The sequence below is a fragment of the Lissotriton helveticus genome, chromosome 1_1 (assembly GCF_964261635.1).
Source record: "Lissotriton helveticus chromosome 1_1, aLisHel1.1, whole genome shotgun sequence".
Lineage (NCBI taxonomy): Eukaryota > Metazoa > Chordata > Amphibia > Caudata > Salamandridae > Lissotriton > Lissotriton helveticus.
Genome location: NC_136057.1, coordinates 1,729,448,729 through 1,729,461,279, shown reverse-complemented (window position 1 = coordinate 1,729,461,279; position 12,551 = coordinate 1,729,448,729). Strand labels below are relative to the sequence as shown.

At 43.4% G+C, this 12,551-nt stretch overlaps 1 protein-coding gene across 2 annotated transcripts in view; it reads right to left on the bottom strand.

The window, feature by feature from the left end:
• The window catches only part of BLOC1S1 (biogenesis of lysosomal organelles complex 1 subunit 1), a 167,323-nt gene that overhangs the window by 138,298 nt on the left and 16,474 nt on the right, over nucleotides 1-12,551 (bottom strand). For both annotated transcript variants that reach the window (XM_078689178.1, XM_078689179.1), the window contains exon 2: nucleotides 4,772-4,844. In XM_078689178.1, the coding sequence (XP_078545304.1) occupies nucleotides 4,772-4,844 (73 nt within the window). The remainder of the gene's footprint in view (nucleotides 1-4,771; nucleotides 4,845-12,551) is intronic.

The window sequence follows — 12,551 nt, the reverse complement described above, 5'->3', positions numbered from 1 at the left end:
GGTGTTAATGATGGCCCATTACAGAGTGGCTTCTTTCACTCATGTTTTCCACTTAAAACAAAGCACTTTTATCAGCATGACACTACTCTTGGTCAGATCCTTGCGCCCACGCCTCACCACCAGGCCCATTAAGCTTCATTTTGAAGACCTCTTCCAAAGTTATTCTAATCATAGCCACAGACTCCTGGTTCCAGACCAATGGGCTTCAAAATAGTTCTGCTACCCGTGGGTTTTCCCCAACACCAACACCCCCCCCCCCCGATGTGGCAAACATATTTTCTCATAATTATTCTATAGAACTGGAAGCTGAGAATATACTTAATAAGCCAAGTACTGCAGTTCTGTTCAGTAATACAATTTCAAACTACAAATACACGATTGCCAGCCTTCTATCAGCAAACAGGGTTCCCTAATTTGTTAAAGTATCCACGGTGTGATACTTTATCAGAAATAGGGGGAAGGGACTTTGTGGCTTATTCATTCTTCCCCAACCTCTCCCACTTTGGCTAACCACTGACATTACTGATGGCCCATTCCAGGCTGGCACACTGCCATTTTCTTTACTGTCACTAAAAACACAGCGTTGAGTTCAGCTTGGTGTTTTTCTCGGACCCCAAGGGTATAATAAATGCTCCTCTTGGCCACAGTCTGGCGCCCCTTCCTCCCCAGAGATAATTAAAGCTCCACACCCAACGGCCCATCCCACGGTTTGAAGACCTCTGTTCTAGATGGATACAGCAAGGGAACATGCAGAACTGCTGGCAGCATTTATATCCCTGAGGAAATGTAATCGTTGTCTGCTACAGACGTCACGTGTAATGTGCAAGTTATTGTATCCCTCCACACCACCCTTATGATAAAAACAATGCACCTTCTCTGATTTTTCCTAATAACTGTGGAAATGGGACCTCCTGAACAAAATGCTCCAGGATATGAATCGATCTACCCATCAGAACTGAATCCAACACTCCAGAGGCTGCCTCCAGAGCTATAAACAGTACTGCAATGAGACTTTAGAACTGCAGTGCTCCAGATGTAGCTTCCTGAGTTGAAGACAATGCTCCAGATGTAACTAACTGAACACAACACTCCAGATGGGAACTCCCGAGTTAAAAACAACACTACTGGTGAGGCCTCCAGAACTGGCCACAATACCACAGAAGAGGTTTCTAGAGCTGGATATACCACGCCATATATAACCAACTTAATCCTCCAGACAGGGCATCCACAGACCGACACAGTACATAGATGTGATCTCCAGAGCTAGACAGTACTTGAGATGCGGCCTGCAGATCTGGATACAACGTGAGGTCTCACTTGTGATGGACGGTGGAAGCATAACCTACCTTTCACAGAGGCTTTTACCTTCCCTATGTACACCTTCTGCCTTTCAACGCCTGTGTCCCACTGCATACCTTCTAAACTTACTAGCCGGTATTGCCAGTCTGCCTGTTCTTTACTTTCTTAAAGCTTTTTAAAACACTTTTTCAAAACAGTTGGCAGCCTGTGTCCGATTAATCATGGGGTTTGCCAGAAACACCAGCATTGTACACAAGAACCACGCCTTGCTGCTAACCTAAGCAATGACCAAACCAATTAGACTGGCTTTGGAAAGTTGGTGCAATGCAAATTTTACAAACCAATGCCACAAAAATAAAAAATAAAAAAAAGAACCTTCACTGTCTAAATGTAGACGCTTCGAAAAAATGTTTTTTTCTTTTTTTTTTATAAAAACAATAACTGAATAGAATTAGAATAGGAACGTCCGAATGGTTCCTGGCATGTAGGTGTGCTTAAAATAGATACAGAAAACCTTTTTGTTTTAAAGCACACTACCGCAAATAAGATAGTTATTGGCTCAAACAAAATGTACTTTTGGCTTTGAATTACTATAATCTGAACACAAGGTTTTAACACACATGGATGACTTAATAAAAGCAAAAAAAAAAGATAAAGAATAAAAACAAAAAAAAGGTTAATAAAAACTAAAGTACTGGCCCACCAGGCCAGACACTGAAGTGTACCTTTTTGGCAAGAATAAGGGCAAATCTCTATGGCATTAATGTGGTCACTCAGTGCAGGACAGTCAACAAAAAACAGGCTGACCCCTTTCCCTATGCTGTGATAGCTACTCTACATATGTGCATTTTATTTATGGATAATAATTACATAAGACTGGAAACAGCTAAAGCAGACTTAAAAACCAGTACCAATGACATCAAGACCGCTGACTGCTGACATTCTGGGAAAAAGCCCTAAATGCAGGACTCCAAGTAAACGTTTTCAAAATCAATATAAGCAAGGTAGTATGCTTTACTGAGTACATAAAAATGCATTTTCATTGGCGAGTTAAACATGGAGGACAAACTATGAAAAGACACAAAATTCAAATATGTATCTGTTATTAGTAGATAAGCCTACAGAAGTTTGCAAAAGGTCTAGTAGCAAGGTCCAGAAGAAAGGAAACTTTTTTTAGGAAAAAAAACAGAGCTCCTTGCTTTTGAACACATGCAAACAGCAAAGCCCCATACTACTCATTTTTAGGCTCTAAAATACACAATTCGATAGAGGCTACCCTCTCTCTACCCATAGATAGGGCCGCAACCTTTTTTTTTATTACGAAAAAGTACACCATCTTTATATTTTGCAATTTTACAACAGCCGGTGAAAAACTATTTGTGTAAAATTGTCAGAATTATTGTCTAGCATGGAGATTATTTCTCTGTGTGCTCTAATAATCATTCTGAAACGATTTGGACACCCCTCACACACTTCTTAATGAGATATGTTCTGACCAGGCCATACAAATACAGGCCAGGGGGGTAACAAATAGCTAGGTTGCAACCCTACCCATGGGGGGTGTGTGTGTGTGTGTGTATATAAATATATCCCCAAAGTTTACTCAAAAAAGGCTCTGGACGAAACGCGCCGTCTTTGTGCACTATAAAGTATTGTACTGTCCGGAGATGTGCCGCTTGGTTTTTTTTTTCTTGGATTTCCAGGAAGTACGTGGGGAGTAAAGACACATGACAGCTGGAAGGTGAAACAAATATTTAGTAATATATATATATATACATACGTGTACACACACACACACACACACACACACACACACATACATACATACCCAAAGTTTATGTATTTTAGCATTATCCTCCAACTGACACTTAAAAAGCGAGCATGCTGGTCAGTTGAAAGGACAAGGGTCTTTTATTCTTTTAATGTGCTGCTTGCTATTTTGCATTTAACGCTAGCTGGACTTCCTTTAGTGTTGTGTTCTGCTTTTTTATGTTTCAATAGTGTCTATTAAAGTTTTCGCAGAGATCAAAAACAACACAGTAAACACAACGGTAAAAGACCCAACAGAACTGTCCAAACGCAAACTCGTTCCTCCCAATCCCACACCCAAACATTCTCATAAGAAATCTTCATGGATCCCACGCCAGAGATCACAATGGAAAGAGTACCAAAGCGAGGCGTTAGCGTTGGGCCGAGTAAGCCCAGTGCACAAAGTTTCTGCGGGCATATGGCTAGCCCGGCCTCGAAGTCAGAGTTCAAGCAGGTAAGAACTGGGTCCTACAATTTGTCAAACAGCTGTGTTTTATCTACTAAATCGTATTCGATCTTTTTGTGCCCCAACAGTTGCCACACTTTCTGAAGCCAGAGTTCACAGACTGGGTGATGGGTTTCGCCCATAGCGAAATTATTTTGTGTTTGGCAGCAAGAAACAGGTGGAAGATGCACTTGTTCGCTGTGGAGTGGAGTGCGTAGAGGTCCCCAGCAAGTGTGCCCAGGATAGCAAGATCAGGAAATTTGTAGATCACAGCCGTGAATCTGGGAGAATGCTGAAAAGATTGCATATGGGGGCATGAACTAACACGTGTATAAGGGTTCTTTCTGGTGCCCCCACATCCATGATAGTACACCTTGGAGTGGGTGGGATTGATAATTTGTAGACAGTGGGGGTGAGGTGCCAGCGGTATATGAATTTCTATAGAATCTCCCTGTCCTGAGCATGGCGAGCAAAGTTAGTGGTGCGGTGAAACAGCACTTGCCATGGTTTAGTGTCCAGGGTGATCTGGAGGTCTGCCCCCCCAGAGCAGCCATATCGAGGTTTTGGCTGTTGCAGTCAAGACATTATGGAGGATGTAGAATTTCTCTCACAATACTATTCCAACTTTTCACCGAGTCCCAAATGCATTTCAAGCTTGGAATATTTTGACTTCTTTATTTTGAAGAATTTTGGGTGAGACAGAAGAACGGCATCACTCTCCTTACATGTAAAAGGTTAATGCAGAAGGCGCAGAGTTGGAGTTCACTGTTTAAGTTACTAGAGACACACTTGATGGCGTGGCTTGATCTATACAGACAAGGTCTGTTGTGGCCTCCATCTGGTTAGGCTACAGTGTAGCTTAGAGAGCACACACATCACTGTTTAGATCACTCGGCACTGATGTGCCTTGGTTTTCCGAGATAAGGATGGCTGCCTAAGCCTGGCAACACTGTGCTGTTCTGAGGAGTGCTGAGTGCACAATTAACTGTTGAGGTTCTGGGTTCCCACAAGCAGAGCTGGGCCGGTCCTCGTTTAAGGGAGCTGTGATTTTCAATGAAGATCAGAGTACATGTACAGCACAGTTTGACTCCATAACCTTCGATATCTGTGTATAGAAAAACCTATCCGCCTATGTCTGGAGAGAAACTAGTCTTCCATGCACACACACAAACCTGTCTCCCCCCCCCCCATTTAGAGGGGGTGCTGTCTGCTGCTTACCCCACATTCAGGTGATCCACCAGTGCTTCTGTCAAACATGTCGCTGCAGCAATCGCCTCCTTTCGTCTCTTTTCTGAAGAAAGAAAAAAAATTCAGCACAGTTGACACTTTAGAACAGGAGAAAAAACAGTTACAATAAGCAGTGGACTAAAGACAGCGATAGATGTTTAGCTTCTCAGTCTGCCCGCTAGACACAGCCACATTGACGCCTTGCCCACTTACCTACTCCTGGCCTTCTATCACCACCTAACATGCAACCTGTTCTACTACTTAAACCCCTCGAACTGCAGAATACCCCATCACCAGAACTGTGCCCTTACACCACCCCGTGAGTCCTTTACGAGCACCCTGCTCTAGAGTCGTACAGTGTCCTCCGACCTGCATTGAGTCTCTTCTCTGGTCTATTTTACTTGCACAGTTCCCCCAGGCAGACCCCCCCAGGATATAGTGGCATGGATTAGCAAATTTAGCGGCACAAATATGGAAATTTAGCGGCACAAATATGGAAATTTTGCGGCATTTTTATGGCACTTTATTTTACTCCTAATCATTCATTTTCAGCCTTATATCAATGGAAACTGTTTTAGCAGAGTATTCCGCTTTGAAATAGGCAACCTGGGATATGGAACAGAGGAAGCAGCCCACGGGTAAAGGCTGTTAACCCTTGGAAATGCAATCCTCCTTTTGCTTTAGTATAGGTTCTGAGAAGCCCATCAAAGATGGCCTGGTAGCATCCCATAGGAAATGGCATTCCAGAACCTACCTCAGTGAAATTAAATATTTGCCTAAGATCACACAATTTCGGCATGGAAGCCACGATTTTATCTAAATTTTCTGGTTTCACTCTGTACAAATCAGCAAGTAAGTGGGTATCCATGTGTCTTTCCTTATGTTAAGACTTTGTTTTTAGTTTTAACCTCCTAGTGCATTCTTCTGCATTCTTCTGTAGTTTTTTTAATTATAGCTCCAACTTGACCCAAAGGTATTGAAGCTCTTCACATGTGCACCAGTCACACTACACAATTACAACACAAATACATGCATTGTTTATAGGCATAGGGAGATTAAGTGACTTGCCCAGAATCACAGGATGACGAGCCACAATTTCCAAGTGTTTTAAAGCAAATCTAACTCAGCAACTGTCTAAACTGGTTAACATTCTGGAAGATATGCTCTCTGCCCTGTCTGCCACACAGGGAGGTCTAATACCTCCTCTGACACAAGTGCTTCCAGCACATCTGCCCCTATTCCTCCTTGTACCTCCATTCAAACCTATGACCTCATTCCGCCACCTGACCCCACTCAAAGCACTCACACTGTCCCAAGTCCACCCGATGTCTTCAACTATTCCACATCTCCCTAAATTATCCCAAACCCCTAAACCTCACCATTCCTATAAACATTCCTAAGTGTATATAATGCCCTAAGAGGGGGGCATTAATACAAAGGTGTGTACAACGGAATGGGCTCTGTTCCCCTTATTCCTACATCAACTGTATGCAAGTAGTTCATGGCACACATGCCACAAACTGAATCACCTCCAGATTAGCAAGTGACAATAATGCCCCTAACAGACGGTTAGATTCTACGTTTCCATGTACCTGGTCCCTTGATCGGATTGTGTTTGCACTACTTGCAGCTGCATGATATATGCTTACACACACACACACACACACACATACACCCCCCTCCCCCCACACACTTTCTCTCTCTTTCTTCCTCTTTGTACTAAATCTCGGCTCCCACCTTTTGGGGGTTTGAGGCTTAGAAGTCCCTACTTGTAAACATTCTTCACAAGGCAGGGCAAGCGGGGGACCTGGTAACTTTTCAAAACAGTTTTAAGGTAACAATCCCAAAACTTTCAGTTTCCTTTGTCAAAAGCTTTTCAGTTGATTTTTAAAACTTTGTTCAAGGAAGTATGTGTGTTTTAATTAGGAATGTTTATATTAACCCGTCTCTAGAACGGAGAGGCATAGGTTGATTAAATGTCCAGTCTGGTTGTCTACCTATTTCAACAATTTGCCTCTTCAGATTTTATCATAATGGGCAATTTTAATTTAAATCTTTAACAAAATACGCCCTTGCCCATGGATGTTAACTTACTCTGTGGCAGGTCGTTTGTCATGTGTACCATATATGTGGGCTTGCTTCCGATTACAGCTGGAGCAACATGTTATAAAATCAAACACGAGACAGGTTTTTGTTCAGCGCACATCGTGAACAATTTGAAGGTCCTCATATGTGACAATGCAATGTATCCCCGTAGATGGTTTTTAATTGGTAGCGGCAAGACTGTTGCTAGTGCTCTGCTGTGACTTTCTCATGTAGTCATCTACGTTACGGGGTTCCCCAGGGCTCTTGCAGCCTACCATGCCAAAATGGTTCACACACATTTTATCAAAACCGCTGTAATGATTATTCACAGGAAACACACTGGCTGAGTCAGTGTGAGAGACTTGCTAGCACGTTGTGCACCTATGATATCTGCATTATCGGTTCTAGACAGGGAAACAGCATTAGTGCAGCAGGTAGAGTGGAACAGTGTACCTGGTGCGTTGGTGTGTAAACATCCCTCTGGACAGAAGCATGGCAATCTTTCATTTGCAAACCATATGGTGTGATTCATTTCCTGCTTCCATTGGGGCCCATGGATTGGCCTCTGGTTTGACCTCCTTGCAGGTGGATTAACCAAAACAATGTTTTTTTTTTAACTTTATTAAAATTTTAAATCAACTGTACAGCGAATGATGACTTGGAATTCACTGGCATGACATACAGCAAGCAAATACAAGGAGTATAGACACATTTACGACAAGAATGCGAACAAGGAATACTACAGCATCAACTGCACATGCATTCTCCAATTACATCGTCCGTAGTGATATTACTCCCCAAAGGTGAGTAGAGACACTGTTTTCAACCCCAGTAGAATTCTGCAACAGACAAGGTCACACATATTGAGCACTACATGAGATCACACGGGTCATAAAGCAACTCACACGCTGAGCAAGTATAACAGTCTTCCCTGCCTGCAAAAAACCCACTCAAAGAAGCAACATCTTCCTCTTCCATTCCATTGTTTCACCCCTTCTAAGCGCCCCTGTAGCTCCACTGTGCCTATTCCTTAAAGATTCCGCCCCCCCAAAATGTTTCCTTAGCCCCCCCCTCCAAATGTGGCTCTAGTTGCGCCTCTGCTCCCTAAAGACCCCTCATAAACCTTTTCCCTGCATTCCTTCAGTTCAATTACATGGGCAATTTTGTAAAATTCGCTGACTTTTTACAAAAGTGCCGATTTCGCGGGCACTTTTGTAAAAATTGCACCATTTTTACAAAAGTACTGATTTCGCGGTTTGCCGCGAAATCCTGGAGGGTCTGCCCAGGGCAGTGCCATGCCCTATTATCTTCGTCCAATCAGCACGGTGCCCTCCTATCTGTACTCTGTGCACCCGCGATCCTCCATAGTTTTGTTTCATTTGTTGCTCTTTGCGTCCAGACCTGCACTGTGCCAACAGTGCCTCACCTGATCTGCACCAGGCCCAATGTACTTTTATCAGTGCCTCCAATCTGGACATGTCTCTGTAAATGTTATCTATCCGCACTGTACCAAGTGTACCTTCCTCTCTGAGCCCCCCTGAACACCTGTACGATTCTCCCTTACCAACTGACTTGCAGGAGGTCCTTATAGTATTCCCCAACATGAACTTTACCATCTAGTATACCCATGGCCATCTAAGCTAACGCATGCCCCCCTAACCACCTCACCAAGCTCTGCAGCAACTTATAGGGCGTCTATCATGTTGTGATCCGTCCCATGTCCTCTAAGCTCCCCCTAATCTTCGCCAGGTCCTCATCTACACCCATCCCTTGGATCACCACAATAAGCAGTGCATCCTTGGATCTGAATAAAAAACCTTATCTGCCACCATGCTTTCCAAGACTACCAGTAATGTTAAAGTGATATAAACCATGCCCTCTAGTACCAAATAAATAATCTGAAGGGTGCCCTTTACCTGCACCTCCCTTCAGAGATGCATCGTATCCTCTGGTCACATGGTTATCTCTACGGTTCCATCTTACTGTGATACCAAGAGGGGGGAATGAGAGGTGGTGTAGGGAATACAGTACATCCTCCTTGATCAAACCGAAAAGACCAAAAACACTGTTGTAACCCTTCCTTCAGTCTTGTATATGTTCAAGAACTGAAGGGGCTCGATACACTGACAACCGTTTTTTCTATACCCATGTCTGTGGAAAGAATGTTCCTTGGTGTGACCAATATGTGAGTAGAATGTTAGTGTTGGTCCGGTCAGCCTTACTGTAGTCTTCTCCCGAACATTATGCCTTACACCTCCCTTTTTGCTGATCTCAATTTTGTTGGCCTTAAGACTCTGCACTTTACCACTGCTAACCAGTGCTAAAGTGCGTGTGCTCACTCCCTAAAACGTGGTACCATTGGCTTACATCCAATTGGCACATTTAATTTAGTTACAAGACCCTAGTAAAGTAGTACTACATGTACCCAGAGCCTGTAAATTAAATGCTACTAGAGGGCCTGCAGAAATAATTGCGACACCCACTTAAGTATTCTATCAAACACAGCTCAGGCCTGCCATTGCAGGTTGTGTATGCAGTTTTTAACTGAAATTCAATATCCCAAAGTGAACCTTTTGGCACGATTAAACCTTTCTTTTAATACATATAAGTCACCCCTAAAGGAAGCCCTAAACAGTCAGTAGGGCAGGGTGCAGTATATTAAAAAAGTTGGACATGTACTTTTAAGTTTTAAATGTCCCGGTAGTAAAAAACTCTTACATTTGTTTTTCACTACTGTAAGGCCTACCTCTCCCATAGGATAACATTGGGTTACCTTATTACAATTAATAAGAGATCACTTTCAATTGTGGCAGCAGGTAGGAATGTTGAATTTGGTGTTTAAATAATGTAATTTTAAACCCTCTTCAATGGATTTTAATTCACAAAATGTTACATTTAGAAAGTGAGCATTGTCTTGTCCCAACCATCTGGATACCCTCACGGGTGACTGGTGCACTGTACAAGTAGACATAACATAACAAAACTAAAATATCATGAACTGAGTGCACCCTTATGTTCAGTGTTTAGATCACAGAATTCTAGGATGTCATTGAGTTCCTGCAACCCAAACTTCCGCCTAGTCTACTAATAAAAATTTGTATAGAGAGACTTCGGAGAATGCTGGCTTGTGGGTAAATTGGGCCTCTCCACAGGTTCCAGAGGTTCTCCATGCAGAGGTGTGAGGACTAGGTGTGCTTTTGGTTGAGATTTGCAAGGCTTCTGAGTAAAGAATCCTGCCCCTTTCCCTGGCGGATTGCCTTGCACACACACCCAAGTCAGGAGAGGTCCAGAGAATACGCCTCTCCACAGTAGCACGGGGTGGGGACCTTCGGAACAAAGAGGAAACAACCCAAGCATTTTCAGTTGGCAAACCAGACATGTGGCAATATTTCTGCTCTATCCACCCACTTGGTAGGAATCTGATCTACTGCTCATCTCCAAAGGATAAGGCACCTGCTGCAGAGATTGCTGCTTGCCCAGCATGCATGGGGTGCCAACCTAAAAGCAATGGACAGTGCACCTGCTGATGTAATCAGCAGGTGCACCCCTCACCAGACAGGATAGCTTTACTCCAGTGGCATGGAGTGCACGGGACCCACAGCTGGGCAAACCCCGTCCCACTCAGGGTGACCGATGCAAAAAAGAACAATTGATGGACAGAATGCAGAACAATGTCATACATTCACCTTAGTACAGAGATCTGGGCCTAAATCCATCCTTTTTTGCTCACCATGCCATTCCAGTTTGGACCCAACCATATGCAACCCCGACACCGGTCCTAGGATTCTTGTTTCCAGTCCAGGGAGGACCTGCCTGGCAGTTCCGGCTGGACTATTCCCCTTGGGCGCAGGGTCAAGACTGTTTTGAATATGGTTGGGTCCAAAATGGAATGGCATGGTGAGCAAAAAAACTATTGATTTAGGCCCAGATCTCTGTACGGGGTGAGTGTATGACATTGTTCTGCATTCAGTTCACCAATTGTTTTTTTTGCATTTGCCACCCCGATCAGGACAGGTATGCCCAGACGTGGGACCTGTGCTCTCCATGCCACTGGAGTCAAGCTATCCTGGCTGAAGAGGGGTGAAACCCTGAAACCAGTCCTAGGATGCTTGTTTCCAGTCCAGGGGGGACCTGGACTGGCAGTTCGGGCTAGACTGTTCCCATTGGGCGCAGAGTCAAGACAGATTTGCATATAGTGGGTCCAAACTGGAATGGAATGGTGAGCAAAAAACCGATGGATTTAGGCCCAGATCTCTGTACGGGGTGAGTGTATGACATTGTTCTGCATTCTGTCAATCAATTTTTCTTTCTATATTTGTCTCATCGCCAGGCAGATGCAGATGGAATTGCCACTAGAGTTGGGCCTCACTCTGCATGAAGAACTTTACAGGGAGACACCGTAGCCTGGAATTTTATAAGCAATGCTCTTTTTATTGGTGGGAATAAATGGTCAATGTAATTCTCAAACCCAAATACAGGTTTGATTTCCCGTAACGTGAGAAACAATTTGCCATGGTGCTGGTCAGAGTACCATGACCAATAATTTCCTTTTAATCTTTCTAGGCTTGAGGGTCCCATGGTTTCCGAACAAGTAACGCCACAATAGGTTTTCGGTTTACCGGATGCCTTGTTAGCCCTCCAAATCTTGGCAACATACAGGCCAGAAGCGTTTGCTTTGGCTTTATAGGGCCGTAGTTCTGGTTTAATCGTTCTACGTCCAACACAACTGCTGAAGCAGATTATGGCATTTGACTGCTGGAGAATACTCGTTCAACTCTTCTTCTGCTCTTTGGCCCAGTTTAAATTGGCGTCATTCCTGATCAGTAGGTAATCGTAGGAGTCAACCTGATCTACCTTTTGATGGCATACTTTAAATTCAAACCGTGCCATGAATTGACTAACATTTTATTTTGGATACATTCATTTAAAGATTGTCAGGACAATACATTTTGAGATAATTGAGAAGTTTGTTCATGGAAAGCTCAGTAAGGAAAATAAAACTGAGTCATCGGCAAAAAGCAGAATGAGTGCTTTAATCCCTCTAATCGTGGGGACACTCAGGTTTAAGGTTAGCAGTTGACCGCCCACATCATTAATAAATTAGTAAAATACTCACAATGCAATCACGCACCCTAGCCTTACGCCCAATTCTATGTCAAAACTTGGAGTGCACTCGCCCTTGGGGCCAAATCTCACCACAGCTGTGTTATTCTGATGAAGCAACTTTATGACGCGCAAGAGCTTGTTGTTAATACCCTGTTTTTCCAGGGCATGCCAATTAGCTGGCCTGTTCACAGAGCCAAAACCTGTACTGAGATTGATAAATGTTATACAAAATAAAATAAAAAAAAGAGCAGACTGTAGTCCACCTGCCTGAAGTTTACTTTTTAAAAACAATATGATTACTTGATTAATAGTGTCTTGCGACTTGCAGAAGCCAGCTTAAAATGGAGATCACATGTTATGTCCCTCAGTCCAGGCCTCTAGCCAAATCAGAAGTAATTTAGCATCAATTTTTCCACACTGTCCAGGAGTGAGATTGGACGATAGTTTCCTGGTACCTTCTGGTTACCTTTTGTTGTGCAGAGGGAAAATAACTGCTGCTGTTCAAGAAGGTGGGACTTCCCCGAATTACCAGATTGCATTATATGCAGCCATTAGAATTGGGACGCAAATAGGTAAATTG